At 42.3% G+C, this 17191-nt stretch overlaps 2 protein-coding genes across 3 annotated transcripts in view; one reads left to right on the top strand and one right to left on the bottom strand.

Moving 5' to 3' along the window:
- Window positions 1-17191, top strand: part of MAP2K6 (mitogen-activated protein kinase kinase 6) — a 1063669-nt gene that overhangs the window by 324142 nt on the left and 722336 nt on the right. The gene's annotated exons all lie outside the window — the stretch shown is intronic.
- The window catches only part of WIPI1 (WD repeat domain, phosphoinositide interacting 1), a 57886-nt gene continuing 42671 nt past the window's right edge, over window positions 1977-17191 (bottom strand). The window contains exons 7-13 of one of the 2 annotated variants that reach the window (XM_042449719.1): window positions 15610-15680; window positions 14684-14791; window positions 14282-14446; window positions 12807-12914; window positions 10722-10843; window positions 6016-6116; window positions 1977-2493 (exon numbers count right to left, since the gene is read on the bottom strand). In XM_042449719.1, the coding sequence (XP_042305653.1) occupies window positions 2446-2493; window positions 6016-6116; window positions 10722-10843; window positions 12807-12914; window positions 14282-14446; window positions 14684-14791; window positions 15610-15680 (723 nt within the window). In that variant the 3' untranslated portion in view covers window positions 1977-2445. Of the gene's footprint in view, window positions 2494-5990; window positions 6117-8869; window positions 8930-10721; window positions 10844-12806; window positions 12915-14281; window positions 14447-14683; window positions 14792-15609; window positions 15681-17191 lie in introns of those variants that run through there. The other variant, XM_042449720.1, reaches the window with a different exon arrangement.

Raw genomic sequence — 17191 nt, 5'->3', positions numbered from 1 at the left:
GCAACAATACCATTGCAGCTCAGCTTATGTAAGTCTATTTCACTTTAGTAAGGAATTGTACTCCTGTATATATAAACTGAAGAGGACACTAAACCATAATGCCTGCAGCTGAAATGGGTCAACTTCCCTTTACCGAAGGTCCTGTGTGCACCCCATTTCCTCATCATGCCACTCTTACCACCGCTCCAGGGAGTAATACCACTCATTTGGGAATCACTGGTGGAGGAGGAAAGCTGTGGTGGTTATCAACAAGATCTAGTTAAACATATCAATGTTTCTTAAATGGAAATGGACCATGGATATAAATCATAGAGTTGAAAAAGAACACAAGTACTGTCCAATCCAACCCCCTGCCATACAGAAATACCCCCAATAGATGGCCATCCAGTCTGTTTAAAAACCTCCAAAGAATACTCTACCACACTCCAAGAGTGTGCTCCACTGTTGAACAGCCCTTCCTCTCAGGAAGTTTCTCCTAATGTTTAGGTGGAATAACTTTTCCTGTCGTTTGAATCCATTGCTCTAGTCTCTGGAGCAGTAGAAAATGAATTTGATCCATCCTCAGTAAGACATCCCTTCAAATAGCTATCCCGTTACCCCTTAACTGCTTCCCCAGGCTAAATATACCCAGCTCCCCAAGCTATTCCTTATATGGCATGCCTTTCAGACCTTCCACCATTTTGGTCATCCTCCTCTGGATGCGCTCCAGCTTATCCACATTCCTCTTGAATGGTGTCCAGAATTGGACACAGTATCCCAGATGAGGTATGATCAAAGCAGAATAGAATGGCTCTATTACTTCCTTGATCTAATCACTATACTCCTATTGATGTAGCCTAGAATTACATTGGCCTTCTTAGCTGCTGCATCACATTGCTGACTCACATGCAACCTGCATCCAAGTCTCCTAGATCCCTTTCATCAAGTCATATGTCATCCATCCTGTAACTGTATATTACATTTTTACTGTCAAAATGTAGCATCCTACATTTCTCCCTGCTGAAATTCATTTTTTTAGTTTTAGCTCAGTTTTCTAATTCGTTAAGAGCCTTGGTGGTGCATGGTTAAATGCCAGTACTGCAGTCACTCATAAGCCACAAAGTTGTGAGTTTAATCCCAGCCAGGGGCTCTAGGTTGACTCAGCCTTGCATCCTTCCAGTCACTAAAATGAGTACCCAGCTTGTTGGGAGCAATTAGTTTACACATTGTAAACTGCTTAGAGACTTAGTGTGGTATGAAGCGGTATATAACTGAAGCTGCTATTGCTATTTTTAAGGTCATTCTGAATTCTGATTCTGTCCTTTGAAGTATTGGTTGCCCCTCCTAATTTAGCGTCATCTTCCAATTTGATAAGCATGCCCTCTATTCCATCATCCAAGTCACTGGTAAAAATGCTAAATAGCACTTGATCCAGGAGAGAACCATGGCACTCTGTCAACATGGTTGTCAGTATGTCATAGAGAAATATTGCTGCAGTAGTAATGCTAAATTTGTACTGACCTAAATGTTATCCCATTTTGTTATATTGTTTATTAATACTGCATAAGAGTTAAAATATTTTGCTATAAACAAATTCATTGTTCTTATCAATGTTATCTGTCAGTGGTTTCTAATTACATCTTAGAGTTCAGGGTACCCCTGTGTTTGTTTTAACATAAAACATGGTGACACACTAGACTTGCCAGAAATCAGTCCCACCTACCTAACATTCTATCTGCTGCTGGCATCACTATGGAGCAGAGTACATATGTACACACACACACACACACACACACACACCTAGGTTTTCTGCTGAAACTGAGTACATCACCACTTTTTTTTTGTTGCTCTGGATCAAAGACCTGATTCAGCCCAAATAGTCTCATATGCTGGGTGGACAGCTCGGAACAGAAACAAGATGAGATCATTTTATTTGGCCTGTGTTGATATCTTTAGGGGCAAGGTCTAGTTAAAATGAACATAGGGAGTGCAGTAGCTGCTGACACCACGAATGCCTTTATTGACAGGTATTCCAGCAAAGCACCAACACAGTAAGTTGGGGTTCTCTTCTTTTCCTAATAGGTCACTGCAAAAATATTCTGCATGGGTAAAATATGATGCATATACTGTACAAAGACACAGATCGGATTCTTCTATAAGTACATTTATACATGGCATAAATTAGAAAAGGGCAGGTGTGTATAAAATTCAGGTTAACATTTACATTGTGGTTCTCAAATAGAGAGCAATGTGCATGTACAGTACATTGATACCAAACCCACATAGCACTGTAAGTATATACACAAGTGGCCAGACAGGGTTGGCTAGGAACAAACATAATGTGTTAAAATGCACTGGAGCACCTCTGGTTTTTCCTTCATTATGTGGGTTCTTCCACACACCCCCCCCAATTTTGTTTTCCAAACTACCTCCCATCCGCTGCTCTGTGCTGCTGCTTGCCACTCCTCATGACCTCTTCGCTTTGTTCGTCTGGCTTCCACGGCACAAGATTATCTACCAAAATCAAAACAGAATGGCCTTACTTTTCCCAGTAACGTGCCATCAAACATCGTGTGCTGTAAACAGGCTTGCGTGCATGCAAAGGAAGCGGCAGGGAGAGAAACGTCATGCGACTGTTTTCCTTTCCAGAAAGCCCACGGGTTGCCTGTGAATCAATTATTTCCTTTATTCTGAACTTAACAGGAGTGTTCTGACTTAAGAATGAACTAGATCCAATGCCTGTCTGGGACATAATCCAGAATTCAAGACTGGGAATGTATTTCTGGTTTAAAGAATGAATTGTATGCTTGTCTTGGTTGTAAACAGAGAACGTGCTGGTGTTGGGTCACTTGAAATGTCATTACATTTAATACCCATGGAATTAAATAAAAAAATCAAATTGGCACTTTGGAAGAAAAAGCAGTACACCCAGGACGTGTAGCTCCAGAGGACATTAGCTAAGGTCTGTCACTTGCAAAACAAGCAAAACACTCAGAAATAATAGCTGTGGAAGGAAAGGGGCCAACTTGCAGAAGGACACAGGAAAACATCCATGTGGGTTCCTGGGAAGATAAATCTTCCCGGTTGTTCTGAAATTTTGTTCACTGATAATTACACCTATTCTCAAAACCAGAAAAGGGATTAAATGGTAAACACTAACAAATGTATACGCTTCTGTGGACTGCAACCCTCTTCTCTTGCTGCAGGGCATGATGAAGGTCCAGTAAAAGTATGTCAAAACTTGCTAGCCTTTAAAGTGACACACAAGACTCTTTGTGGCTTTGCTGAAGCGAACTAATGCAGCTACTCTCCTGGCAATTGCAACATACTGCCACTGCTCTCTCACAATTATGCAACATCCTTTGGCCTTGCCAGCCTTCCACATAAGTAATATTGCCAGAAGTGTCACTTAGTCTTCTAATTATGAAGCCACACTTGAACTGCAGGATATGATACTAATCCTATCAGTAACAAAACTAGGCACTCTTTCTCTGCTCCTGTTTAGATTATGTTCTTCTGTGGACAGAAATGTGGAGAATGGCACAGGGCAATCAAGCTTAGTGACAGATCCCTGACTGAATTCCAAAGTGATGCCCAGAGTGATGCATGTCCAACATGACAACTTTATCATGAGAAGAGCAATGAAAAGTATGGCTATTGCCACAAGTGAAGGACATGCCTGTCTTGCTGGGTTCGTACACGGTGAAAGGCAGGTTGCAACTCCATTTAATTCCAGCATCCCTGGAAACAGAGGCACACGCACAGGCCTATCTGCAGCCTTCAAGATGCAAATGAGATTCTCCTTGCTGCATCCACATCCAATAAGAGGTTAAGAAACAGAGCCAGGATGGTAGGAGGGGCTCATTTAGCAGCATGAACTTTACAATAAACACTTAATCTTTCATGGATATGAGATCTCTCTAGGAGAAATGTCAAATATGCTGTAACCTATAGACAACATGAAGCACATGCAATCCAGATCTGGCTCTCTTTCTCAGTGTCATTTAAAAATAGTACATTTTCAAGTGTCAACACACTAGTGATTTCAGAAAGAAAATGATTGCCACAATATTCCAGGAAGCCATTTCCTCTGGATAGGGTGTCTTATTACCAAATCCAAAGGTCCACACTATATTGGGAAGGATTCATAAAACCACCAAAAATAAACAAACTAGAAGGTGGAGGAAAAGTAAACATGCAACCATGATTCTAGAGGAATTGCATATGCTAAGGAATCATTTAGTCCATCCTACTCTACTGAGGCAGCCAAAAGGAAATAAAATGCAAGTCATAATTGCAGTAGCTTTTTTGTGACCTGAGGAGAGGTTGTTGAGCACATGTGAACAGGTGTCAAGCAACTCTACAAGGCCAACAATCATCTATGCATGCAGAGTTAATGTAACAACTCTGGGGACCGAAGAGCCAAATCACCAACCCACCAAACTTTTAAATACCCTACTCTTCATCAAGTGTTCTTAGCTATGTGTAAGTGAGATGACCTGATTAATGGGAGTGAGGGGGGAAATCAGCTCCTTCACCAAGCAGCAGAGGAGAAATCCTGCCCTGGCTTAGCCACAAGTGCTTTGAACTCAGATTTGGCTTTTTGTCAGCCTACACAACTAATGAATACCAACTAAATCCCCAAACAGAAGGGGAAAGGGAAGCAGAATGGCAAGCGGCAGCAAAAGCAACACAGGAAAGTGGTAGGGCAAGAAGCCACACAATACATCTTGCAAATTGACACTTACCAAAAGTGGCATGGGCACCAGTGCTTTGTGACTGCTTCCAATGCCACTCTAGTAATGCAAAACCCATGCAAGAGGAAGGGACCACTTGGAAGGAGCCAGGCACACAATTCCCTTGAGTCACCTTCCAACTCTAGCATTGTTGTTCCCATGTGATCTCTCCCCATGTTGGGGTGTTGTTGTTTTCTGGCCCAGTTCCCAATACTTTGTCTCACTCCTTACTAGTATATACAATTGACTATGAAAATATAGAGCCCCCCCCCCCCGACTAGCTTTGAGGGAGAGACAAACATTTGCTTGTCAGAAAATAAATAGAACAGACTAAGAGATAGTGCAAAGTAACAGACATCCATTAGAATGAGGGGAAACACTATCCCTTCAGGAAAAAACATCATTTTAAAAAAGGTCCTCAGTAATAAATTAATCCCTTTTAAAAAAATTAAGACAATGTGGTCAGTAGACCCACCAACATCAGAGACACCCAAACTAGGGGATCATTATCTGCTGGAGCTGTTGCTCTCTCTTTTTCTTCTGTCTTGTCACCTGCCACCAGCTGGATCTGCTCCAAGTAGCCAGTGCCTCCAGACCATCCCTGCCACTGGGGTGGCCTATTCAGCATTTGCTCACTGAAGCTCCCCATTTCCCCGAGTGATGCTTCCTGTTCTCTCATCCATGCTTCATCTTGTCCCACTGCATGCCTGTCAAGAGGTTTTCCTCTCACCAGGGCCATGGTGCAGCCACCATCCAAAGTATTGTCAGGGATGAGAGGGAAGGAACAAGCACTCAAGCACAGGCTGCTATGAGCTAACAACACTGAATTCAGCTCTCATGCCCAGGGCCACAAGCCCTGTGTCAGTTTTCTTTGTTCTGCTCAATCATCCTGAACACACTAAAGCCCAACATATTGCAGGGAGGGAATGGCAGATGTCTGTACAATAAGCTATTATTACTGAGAAGACAAAGACCGTTTGTATGGGATCCAATTAACGGTCTGGATCATTAGCCAGGGATGCCAGCAGCACTGCTCAGTCCCTTGACCGGAAACCAATGGTAAGTATAGATGTGTAAGGGTCACAATACTTTTTTAAAAATCAGTTTGTACATGTTTTGCTCCCCAAGACCTTCTCCCACGAAGATGTGAGCAATCTACTCATGCTAAGGCCCCAACAGGATTAGTTGCTATGGATTGCAGAAGAAGAGGAAAGGACAGCTATTCTGAAAGGAGGGGATAATAACACTTTCTTCTCAGCGTGAAGCCCATAGTGCTGTTTTAAGTACTCCTAATGCTCACAGGTGGAAATTCATTTTCATCATCTAGACAAACTGGTCCAGTGGCAAATTCATGCTCAGGAATAATCTCTCCTCGAAGGGCTCCTCCATCTTCTGAATAGCCTGCAATAGATATACAAACAAATAAATAAAACACTGCCTTTTACAAATTGCTTTTCCCCCCTTTCCAGTATAGGCAAAACCAGGCAGAAGTCAAAGGACTGGCAAAGTGTACCAATGCTCCCAACACTAGATTGAGACAAAGCATAGTTTTGACTTGGCAGCTTTTGTATTATGAGCCTCAGGCTTTCTATAATAAATAGTACCATGTGGGGATGGGTTCACACAAGACCTTCAGCATCAGAATGAATGGTTTTCCTAAAGACCAGCAGAAAAGTATCATATGTTTGCTGAGAAAGAATGCAGGGAAGAAGCTCAATAAAGGCATATGAAAAGAGTGGCTCATACCAATAATCGACTTCACTCCAAATCCTGTCAGTAAGGAGAGCAATTATGGCTGCTTTAAAGGAAATGTCCTGTACACAAGCCAGGGTGTACATTAATTAAAGAAGAGAGATAATACAATCCAGACACTAGATGTAAACCAGTAGGTAAGATCCCTTGTTTCATGTTTGGGCCACACATAATGCTAAAAAGTAAGGAGATCCCTCCTCTCTGGATGCACTGCACACCCCAGTTTCCTCCATTTCATGGCTTGGGAAAGCCACGGTTTACCATGACATCTGGATCAAGAATTCCATGGTTCTCCTGATTCTGATGTCACATCAAATTACGGTTTGCCTTAAGCAGAAAATAAATGGGCAAGGGGAGTTGTAGAAAGGAAAAGATGGGGAAGGAGGGAATGCACAAACCTGAGACCTGACCCTATTCATGATTGGCCTTTGGTCTGAATAGGACTTTGATGTCTGAAATGCCTATCAATGATCACTGGGTTTTATAGTCTTCATTTATCCAGAGAAGCAGACATAAACACCGAGAACAACCCTCCAGGCAGAGCCCAGGACAAGGAGAGTTGAGAACAAGATGAAATGGAAATTATAGAGATAAAGAAGAGATTGAAGATATACATGAATTCACAAGCAAAAATCTTGCAATACTGTGCAAGGCAAGGCAAGAAAACTGGGAACTGTAATAACAGCAGCTGGCATTTGGAGAAGGTTTATAATCTTCAAAGCACTTATCATCTTCAAAGTATTACAGTTTTTATTGTTAATTATAACTTTATCATACCTAGAGGGCAAATTTATTTTATTCATGGGGCATGTGAAGCAACTCAACAGAATAAGATGCTTCCCACATTGTGTCCAACAGGTACATCAACACAAAAATAATATTTTACCATTTCAGAAGTGGTTACCTAAATGGCATCGGGGGGGGGAGAGGGAAGGGTTCCAGTGGAATTTAATTGTAATGTATTCAGGTACACCAGCCTTCTTGCTTTGTAATAAGAACTGTCCAAGAAAAAGCCTGAGCCCCACTCTAAAGGGCTGTACAAACAACCCCTAAAGGGCGTCATGCAGCTGGCTCTTTACTGGCCAGACTGGGGCCGTGGCCACTGCACTCTGCAGCCCTGATCTGGCCTCCAGAGGGCAGAAAAAGGAGCTGCAAAATGCAGCTCCTTTTTGCACCCTGTAAAGGGTGTCACAGCCGCAGCGGCACGGCTTTGTGATGCCCTTTTGGCGCTGCATCATCTAGATGCAGTGCCAGGGTTGCGCCATGATGCCGCACACTATCTAGAACGGTGCACAGTGTCATGGCATGAGGGGGTGGAGTCACAGTGTCAAGTATGCGGATGCACCACCATGACTCCACCCACAGGCTGGCACTTTGTGCCTGTCTGTACCAAGCCTGAGTTTTCAGCCCTCTCTTCCTTATGCAAGGCAGATATGTTGCATTGAAATACACTGAACAGATGGAAGGAAGGACACTACGAGTATAACATTCGGTGATCTTAGAAGCTAAGAAAGGTCATCTCTGGTCAATATTTGGATGGGAGACTGTCAAAGGATACCAGGTGCTGTAGACTATATTTTAGAAGAAAGAAATGGTAAAAACCACCTCCTTGCCTAAGAAATTAATAGGATCACCATAAGTCAACAGGCATACACATACACGTGCACAGAGGCAAACAGCAAAAGTAGCTATGGGGAAGATATAGTGGGCCAGACCAAGCATGAGGTGAAGTAATCCAAGCAACAGAAGCAGGGAACAGGAACTATAAAAACCACACAAAGATTACAGGATAAAGGGAAAATACATATGCCAACTCTGGAGTGGCACACTATTATACCTTCCCCCATCCAAGGGTATATCAGGGAAGCAGAAGAGCCCTGAATGCCCCCATATTGCAACAACACTTTCTGTGCCTACAATTGGATGGCATTTATAGGGGGGGGGTCCTTATACTTTGCCTGTGGACCTCCCCCTCAACAGGGGAGAGAGAGAGAGAGAGAGAGAGAGAGAGAGAGAGAGAGAGATCCATTCAATTCTATGACTTGCCCATCCTGGGGACACCTTTCCACGGACTTAAGGATGTTGGATGGAACATGAAATATCATTGCTGAGGGCTTAACAACTCACTGTTTAACTCCAGAGTCATAAAAGTTGGAAACATTCACTTTTTACACAGAAAGCTTAGATTCACAGAACGACTAAAGCAAATTACATGTTGTGTAGGAAAATGTTTTCTGATGCGCCAAAGCTATTCCTTAAATAAAGGAAAAAGAAATAAAGATGCATGTTTGAGCAGGGAAGTTATTGATATAGAAGTGTTTAATCCATCCTTTGCCTACCATTTCTCTGCCCCAAACTCTTCCCTGCTCCCATATGCAGAGTTCAAAAAGATGTTTACTTACATTGTGAACTCCACAGAGGAAGTGTGGTTCTGGAAGCAGGTTATGTCTCTGAGTAAATAGCTGCGAAAGAAAGTGTAAAGTATCTGCCCCAACTATTTTGCTCATCACACTCTCTTCCAAAGTTATTTTTTTCCTTGCTATGAAGCAGAAGAATAGGGCCGGGGCTCTGCCACATACTTTTGCACACCATGTGGAGTTACACCTTTAAGCTCTGTGAGTTTTTGCCATAATTTTGTGGCTATACAGGATACACATGCTTGTTAGCTATATGATTTATTGAGGGGGGGGGTACTTTCTGTTGCATACCAAACAGGACTAAAATTCCAACAGCCTTATTAAAAATCACTGCATTCACTATGTACTTCGAAGCAGCATAGGATAAAAAGGTGTCACTAGTTTTCCCAGAATGTATATTCTCTGTTTAAAAAAAAAAGGGGGGTAATAAAAACATAAAAGACCTCCACTAACTTAATGCAAATTCTTGCCTTATGGAAGTCAAGATTCTTAAGGATCCATCAAGTGTTACTTTGGAAGGGCCTATAGTTCAGTGCTACCCCTAGTTTGTTTCTTCTTTTAAATCAACAATTTGTTAGTTTGTTAACTAGAAATCTTGTTTGCTTTGACTTATTTTGAATATTGAATTGTATTTCTTGTTACTTTCATTTGTTACTGGGCACACCAAATTAGGAGGAATAGCCAATACTCCAGAGGACAGCATCAACATTCAAAACAATCTGAATAGACTAGAAAGCTGGGCCAAAGCTAACAAAATGAAATTCAACACAGAGAAATGTAAGGTACTGCACTTAGGACAGAAAAATGAAATGCACAGATATAGGATGGGGGACACCTGGCTGAATGAGACTACATGTGAAAGGGATCTAGGAGTCCAAGTAGACCACAAATTGAACATGAGTGAACAGTGCGATGCGGCAGCTGAAAAGGCCAAAGCAATTTTAGGCTGCATCAATAAAAGTATAGTGTCTAGATCAAGAGAAGTAATAGTGCCACTGTATTCTGCTTTGGTCAGGCCCCACCTGGAATATTGTGTCCAGTTCTGGGCACAATTTAAAAAGGACATTGAGAAACTGGAGCGTGTCCAAAGGAGGGCGACTAAAATGGTGAAAGGTCTGGAAACCTTGCCCTATGAGGAACGATTCAGGGAGGTGGGGATGTTTAGCCTGGAGAAGAGAAGGTTAAGAGGTGATATGATAGCCCTGTTTAAATATTTGAAAGGATGTCATATTGAGGAGGGAGCAAGCTTGTTTTCTGCTGCTCCAGAGAACAGGACCCGGAACAATGGATGCAGGCTACAGGAAAAGAGATTCCACCTCAACATTAGGAGGAACTTCCTGACAGTAAGGGCTGTTCGACAGTGGAACAAACTCCCTCGGAGTGTAGTGGAGTCTCCTTCCTTGGAGGTCTTTAAGCAGAGGCTAGATGGCCATCTATTGGGATGCTTTGATTGGATTTCCTGAATGGCAGGAGGTTGGACTGGATGGCCCTTGCGGTCTCTTCCAACTCTATGATTCTATGATTCTGTGATTTTAAGTAACTTTACATGACTTATGAAATTTTACCATTTAACAAATGAATGAATTTGTTAAAAACTTTCTTAACATTTTAAGTCTAGCAAGTTACATTTTTTAAAGAATTTGATATTAACACTCAAGGGCTTCAGGGCAGAAACTCTCCTTCTGACCCCTCCCTGCCTGCTTCACAAACAACAAATTTTTAAAATGTGTGTTTTCATAAAATTATTAAAGTTGATGTACACAAGAGCCATGAGATGTTTAGCCATGAACAATGCCCACAGCATGTGGGGTTCAAAGCAAGCCAATCTTGCACTCACCTGGCATCATAGAGGGCAAAGGCACTGAACTCTGTTTGGCCACTGTTGCAGCATAAGTCTGAGGTGCTGGAGGCCGGAGATCATTTTCTTTGTTCTCTTCTGTCTTTCCTGAGTCAAGCAAGCTAGTTTCACATGAAGAGGGGTAAAAACATTAAATTTCACCATTGTCCCAATTTTAACCAGCAGCTCTATCAATGTGTGGGTATCTGTTTCACTGCAATGGGAATTGGTGGTCACAATGGTTACTGGTGGCTCTCATGCCAATGGGATGGTGACTGCATTACAGAATGTAACTTGAGTTTTTTAAGAATATCCAAGGTGCTGAACCAGAATACTAAAACCCGGAACAGATTCTTCACCCGACTGGCACTAAGGGCCATGGAAGCCTTGGGACATTTCTCATTTCTTGTTTTGACAAACAGAAATGCATGGAAGAAAAGCAAGTGATGCAGTGAAGCATAAACTCCCAAAATGCCTACTTGGAAGACAGAAGGGAAAGTGTCTATAGGGTCTTAGTTTGCAGGGAGGGGGTATATAATCTTTTGCAGGTATTGTTATCCTAGCTAGTTCGTCACACTCACCTAACTTTAAACCACCACTATTTTAACTTTCTTTTTCTCATCTCTGAACAAATTCCTTGGTTAGAGAAAGAATGTACAATGAAACATTGTACACGTATGCTTTAGTTAACAATGCCTCTGACAAAGATGTTCCTTTTTACAAAGCCTTTTTATGTCCACTCAGCCCCCCCCTCCCTTTTCCTCCTTGTCCACTGTCAAGTTGGAAGATTTTTTAGCACAGTCAAAACTGGAATAATGAGAGGCTGGGAAAACACAACTTTTTAGTATTGGGTTGCAGCAGCATATTTACGTTAAATTATGTAATAAATCTTGAGCCGGAGAAGAATGGGATTCTACTCTAACCAATCCTACTGTAGCTGTGTGTGCATGTCTATAACAGGCAGGTAAACATGGCATCACAATTCCTTACACAGCAGGTATGAATAGCAAAAAATATGCTGAAACATATTGAGTTGCTCTTCTTTTTTGTGGTGCAGGAATCTATCTATATTCATTCCATGTTATTTCTATTTCTGTTAAAGAAGTAATGCTTTGGAACCTATCTGCTTCCTAAATTGAGGTATACCTGTATAGTAAAGAAGGCATCTGAATACACAGCTAGAGTGCCTTTCCTTCACCCCTAACCAACAGGAGCCTCTTCACACACTAGAAGTAAGGAGCAGGCTTTCTTTCACAAGCAGATCAATTGCAGACTTGGTTATTGACATTATGGCAGATGTGGGTTTTTGACATTAAACAATACTGTAAGTCCTCCTAGTTACCTCCTTAAATCCCATTCCAACAATATTGATGACAATAAATTATGAGTTCATTTTGCCGTAGCTGGGGGGGGAAACGGCCTCTCTCTTCCTCTGTTCTGAGGTAAGAGCAGCACTCATTCTGAAGACTACATGGAGGTAATTCCAGCTTTCGACACACACTGGCTCTTGAGTGTCAGCAATCTCTGAATGAAATTGACATGCCAGGGAAAGACTTGATTCGGTTTCTGACTCAACATGTGAAGCATCTGGGTATGTGAAGTTAATAGGCTGTTTCCGCCTCCCCACTTCACAGAGAAATTAATTCTTAGGTATTTATTTAAAATGCTACTCCAAAGGCTTGGCATTATTTACAAAATGGTGGGAGATGAGCCCTTACTGTCATCTTCAGCTGTTTCCTATTCAAACGTTAAGTACAAATCAGACAAGGTGTGCAGGAAACTTTGTGCACCTTCCATGCACTCTCAAGACTGACCAATGCAGTTTGAGACTGCTTTCAGTGCCATGGCTCAATGCTGTGGAATCCTACCCTGGATCATGAATTGGAAATGATTTGGGATTTATGCTACAATGCAAGACAGCTATGGCATTCTCATGCACCTTACAACTAGAGATAAAGCAATTAACTTTCACCCACAACAAATTAAAAAGCTTGAGGACATAGTTTTTTTTTAAAATAGTCTGTGGTTTTCCACTGCCATCACAATTTTTCCTGTAGTGCTGGAACAGCTGAATGGTATCTTTACCTATGTTTCTTCATTAAAACACACTCTCCTCCATCTTGGGGGTCCAGATTGTAGAGGTAAAGGTGTCCATCAGATGTTGTAACTAAGAGCCGAGGAAGTTTCTGGATCCTAATAAGAGACATAGGAAGGGAGTTGAACAGAAAAATAAAAAAGGAAAATGTTCAGATTACCACAATTGCCAATAACAACTGGCTCAGGCTCTCCAGAATTTCAGGCAGATGTTTCTCCATCCCTATCTGGAGAGGCCAGGGATCAAGCCTGGGACCATCTTTATTCCATACATGTGCTCTAGAACTGAACTATAGGCCCTTCCAAAGTAACACTTAGTGGAGTACGTAATCATTTTGCCCATCTTGAAATGAATACAAAATTGTAAGGCCATGGTATGAGGAAACACACGTTCTTTGTCTGTGTAATCCCTTTTAATTTCTCTTTCAAAGGGGAAAGCACAAGTAGGAGGAAAACACAAAAGTGTATTTAAAAACACAGATTGAAGGGGAAAAATGTTGATCTTGGCCTAAAGAACTTGTACAACCTAACATAGCAATGGCAAGTATATTTCTATACTGCTTACTGATGTATAAGCGGCTTACAAAGTGTAAGCAAATTGCCCTCAACAAGCTGGGTACTCATTTTAGCAACCTTGGAAGGATGCCAGGCTGTCGACTTGGAGCTCCTGGCTGCCACTGAACTCACAACCTTGTAGTTGTTGAGTGAGTGGCTGCAGTACAGGTATTTCACCACTGTGCCACCAGGGCTCCCTAATTTCTTTCTATACTCCCTACTAATTTTCTCCCTCTCATATTAGTGAGAAAAGTCTTCCAAAATGTATCCAATATGAGCAGCACCAACAAGACCATCACAATGGTCTGGAGCAGGGTGAAAGGTGTTCTCTTCAGATACTGGCTTCCTGCCAAGGGCTCAGGATAAAAAGCAGCAAACCCCTAAAATGAGGTCATTGTGACCGATTATTTTTTCCTCTCCAGTTTTGGCTAATTTAGCCCCCTGTTCATTCTCAATTGATCCTCTCTCTTTAGTTCTGGAACACAAAATAGCAGCTCTGGACTGCAGAAGACTCTGTTACAGAATTCTACACTCAGTAGCTTCCCAGAACAGAAAAAAGATACATTGGCAAAAGTCCAATGTAAAGAAGTTAACACAAAAAGGCCAATACTTGCACTTGCTGTGCAATCAAAAGACAATGAGGAAACTTTCAGATTGTTCTATAAACCAACAAGCATATAAAACACCAGACTAGCAGTACTGTTCCATATCAAAGAAAACTCTTTGTAAACAGAGGGAGCAACTGTTCAGTTCACAAAGCGCAGAAATAGTCACCTTGGCACCCTCCCAATGTTTGGCCTACTCCTATAATCCCTGACTAGATTATGCTTCCTAGAGCTAATGGGATTGTAATACAAAACCTTTGGAGTGGCCCAGTGTGACTATCCTTGCAACAGCCGTGGCTTACTTACGTGGAGAGCACACAGATGTTCCTTTGTCCAGAGATGTTCAAGCGCACTGTGGCAAAGGCCCGATCTTGGCTCATCATGCCCGACACTTGAGAAGGGAGGTAGTTGGTGGCAGCCATAAACATCTTGCCCATGTAGCCACTCCAGGAAGGGGGTTCCTCTGGTCGGCTAGGAGATGTAAAGTACCAGTTGACAAAAGTCATAGCCCAATATCTATAACAAGGTGAAAACAACATACCTCCCCACCCTCAAAGACTAAAGACTTATAACATCACTTGTTCCTTTTCTCTCTCTCTCTCTCTCTCTCTCTGCACAACTCCAACAATAACAATATTCTGCCAGGGAAGGACTGGCTGGATCCTGCAAGTCTCTCAATGGCACATGTGGCATAGCTTGGCTACTCACCTGTCAGTGAGATGTTCCAGCTTAAAGACATGCACTGTCTCAGTGTTGCTCGATGCACACAAGAACTGTGAGTCCATACTGAACACCAGAGAACTTATGTTCACATACCTAAGGTGAAGGGAACAAAAAAAGTGGCTGCAGCTGACACAAGCATATCCAAGAAAATGGCATGAAATGATGGAAATAAAGATCACAGAACTGAATGAGCCTTGCTGTGAATCATTCACTCCACCAAGCATACTAATTCATGTGGCCAGCAATAAGTGAGCAAATCATATGTTTGGGAAGCAGAAAACATAGCAGAGAATGAGTGGCCAGGTTCCTACTTCAAAACCTTACCCTCAAGCATGAATTCCCTATACTGCAGATATTCTGGCTCCCATGGTACACTTCCAAAATGCTTCTGACATCAGTAGGATTTCTGAGAACAGAACTGTAGATCTGTGTTCTACAACAGAATGTGATAAGTAGCCAATCCCATTTCCACATCTTCCTATATTTATGCCCCTCTGAATGTGTCTGCATAAGCACCTTCTTGTGGCCTCTCTTGGCACTTGGAGTGGGATGGGGGAAGAGAGCCCTACTTACAGGAAGATGTTTCTCTACAGCAAGTGCTAGAATATACCCACTGGACACCTTACAGCAACACCATACTTTCCAGGTAGGCGCTCAACTATACCCCCACAAAGAAAACAATTCCTCAAACATATTGCATTCACAGGCTGGGAAGAGAAGTGGCACTGTGGCAGAGAACTGTGTGCCTTGCCATAAAGAAGACACAAAGTCACTGCCAACCATCCAAGCAAACATTTTCTAGGCAAGAACTCTCTGAATGCCAGGGCCCAAGACTGCCTACACCATGACAATAATGCATGCATGTCTCCTCTTTACAGCAACTACTGCTGACTAGAGAGCAACAAACTGACCTTTTCATTCCTCTTCTGAATTCATAGAGTTTTTGTCCTTCGGGGATAGAAAACACACGTATGACAGTTCCCTGAAGGAAGAGAGAAAAGACAGAAAGGTCATCCAGCAATGAGATAACAAGGGCCACCACCACCACAAGTACTTAGACTTCAAGCTTTAATAGAAAGACTGAAAACATACAGCCATCACTGAGAGACACTAGCACTCAGCTTAGACAGACACATGACCTACTGAATGGCAGGCCACAGGAGAATGAATTAAGATAGCCTGCAGCACCAGCAGATAACATTCTGTTGCTCAACCTTCTACCCAAAATCACACCTGTCATTATGCACATGTATGCCCTTCTTTGGAGTTGCAGAACAATGTATTCTTGACCTCCTTGTACTAGAGTGTGCTATCATGACCATCTAACGGCTGGGAGTAGGGGGGAAGTGCTCATGTAGCATACAGATCCATCAGCCATTCTGCGGGGGGGGGGGGGGGGGTAGAAGCTGACCCTGCCCTCCCAAATCTTCAGTAAGTCACTGGACAGCCAGTGTTCAGGGCAAGTTCAACTCTCACACTTCATTCAGATGCTGCCTGGTCACTTCCTTGTGTTGGTAAATGGCCATAGCAATACATTCTGGCACTTGAAAGCTGCCTTATGCTGATGGAAGGGATGCACAACACCATTATACTCTGCTCCCAAGATGTAGGACCCTCGTCATCACCTCCACCCTGTTTTTGTTCCTGTTCTCCCTCCACATCCCTTTTCCCAGTGTATAATATCTTTTTGATTCTAACTGTGCATAAATTGCTCTGGAAATCCTTTTGGTTAAAGAGCTGGGTAACAATCCCTTATATACTGCTTTTTACACCTAGAGATTCTTAAATATTGTACAGCTATTACCCAGGCTCATTCCAATACTTTATCATCAACACTCTTTTGTTGTTATCCACCCTTGAGTTGATCTCGATCCATGGTGACCCTGTAGATGAGACCTCTCCAAGACTCCCTATGCTCCACTGCTCTGCTCGGGTCCTGCAAATTCATACCCATGACCTCCTCAATAGAGTCCATCCATCTAGCATGTGGCCTTCCTCTCTTTCTGTTTCCCTCCACCTTTCCTAGCATTATTGTTTTTTCCAGTGAGTCGTGCCTCCTCATGATTGGGCAAAGTATCACAACCTCAGTCTTATCTTCTTGGCTTCTAGAGAGAATTCAAGTTTGATCTGCTCTACGACCCATTTGTTTGACTTCTTGGCTGTCCATGGTAACCTCAGCAGTCTTAGAAGAGAAATATTTCCAAAGTGCTCACTCTTGCCCATTGGGCATGGCTGAAATAGTCAAACATTTGTTTCTCCTCTCCCTATATTACATCTGTTTTTTTATATATATTATACTAGTTTCAGCAAAATTTCCCGGTAAATCCTGTAACCTTTCCTCTATCCTCCTTCTTTCACATTCTATCAATGAAATTGCTCTTAAGATGGCAAAATTCAGTATTTCAGCATCTCCTACCAAGAATCAGCTGGTTAAATTCTCTTGGTAATTCTAATCAAGTACCAATAGATTCTAATAAGTTCCTTATTGAAGGC

This window comes from Sceloporus undulatus, chromosome 2 (genome assembly GCF_019175285.1).
Source record: "Sceloporus undulatus isolate JIND9_A2432 ecotype Alabama chromosome 2, SceUnd_v1.1, whole genome shotgun sequence".
Lineage (NCBI taxonomy): Eukaryota > Metazoa > Chordata > Lepidosauria > Squamata > Phrynosomatidae > Sceloporus > Sceloporus undulatus.
This window is presented reverse-complemented; position numbering and strand designations above follow the sequence as displayed.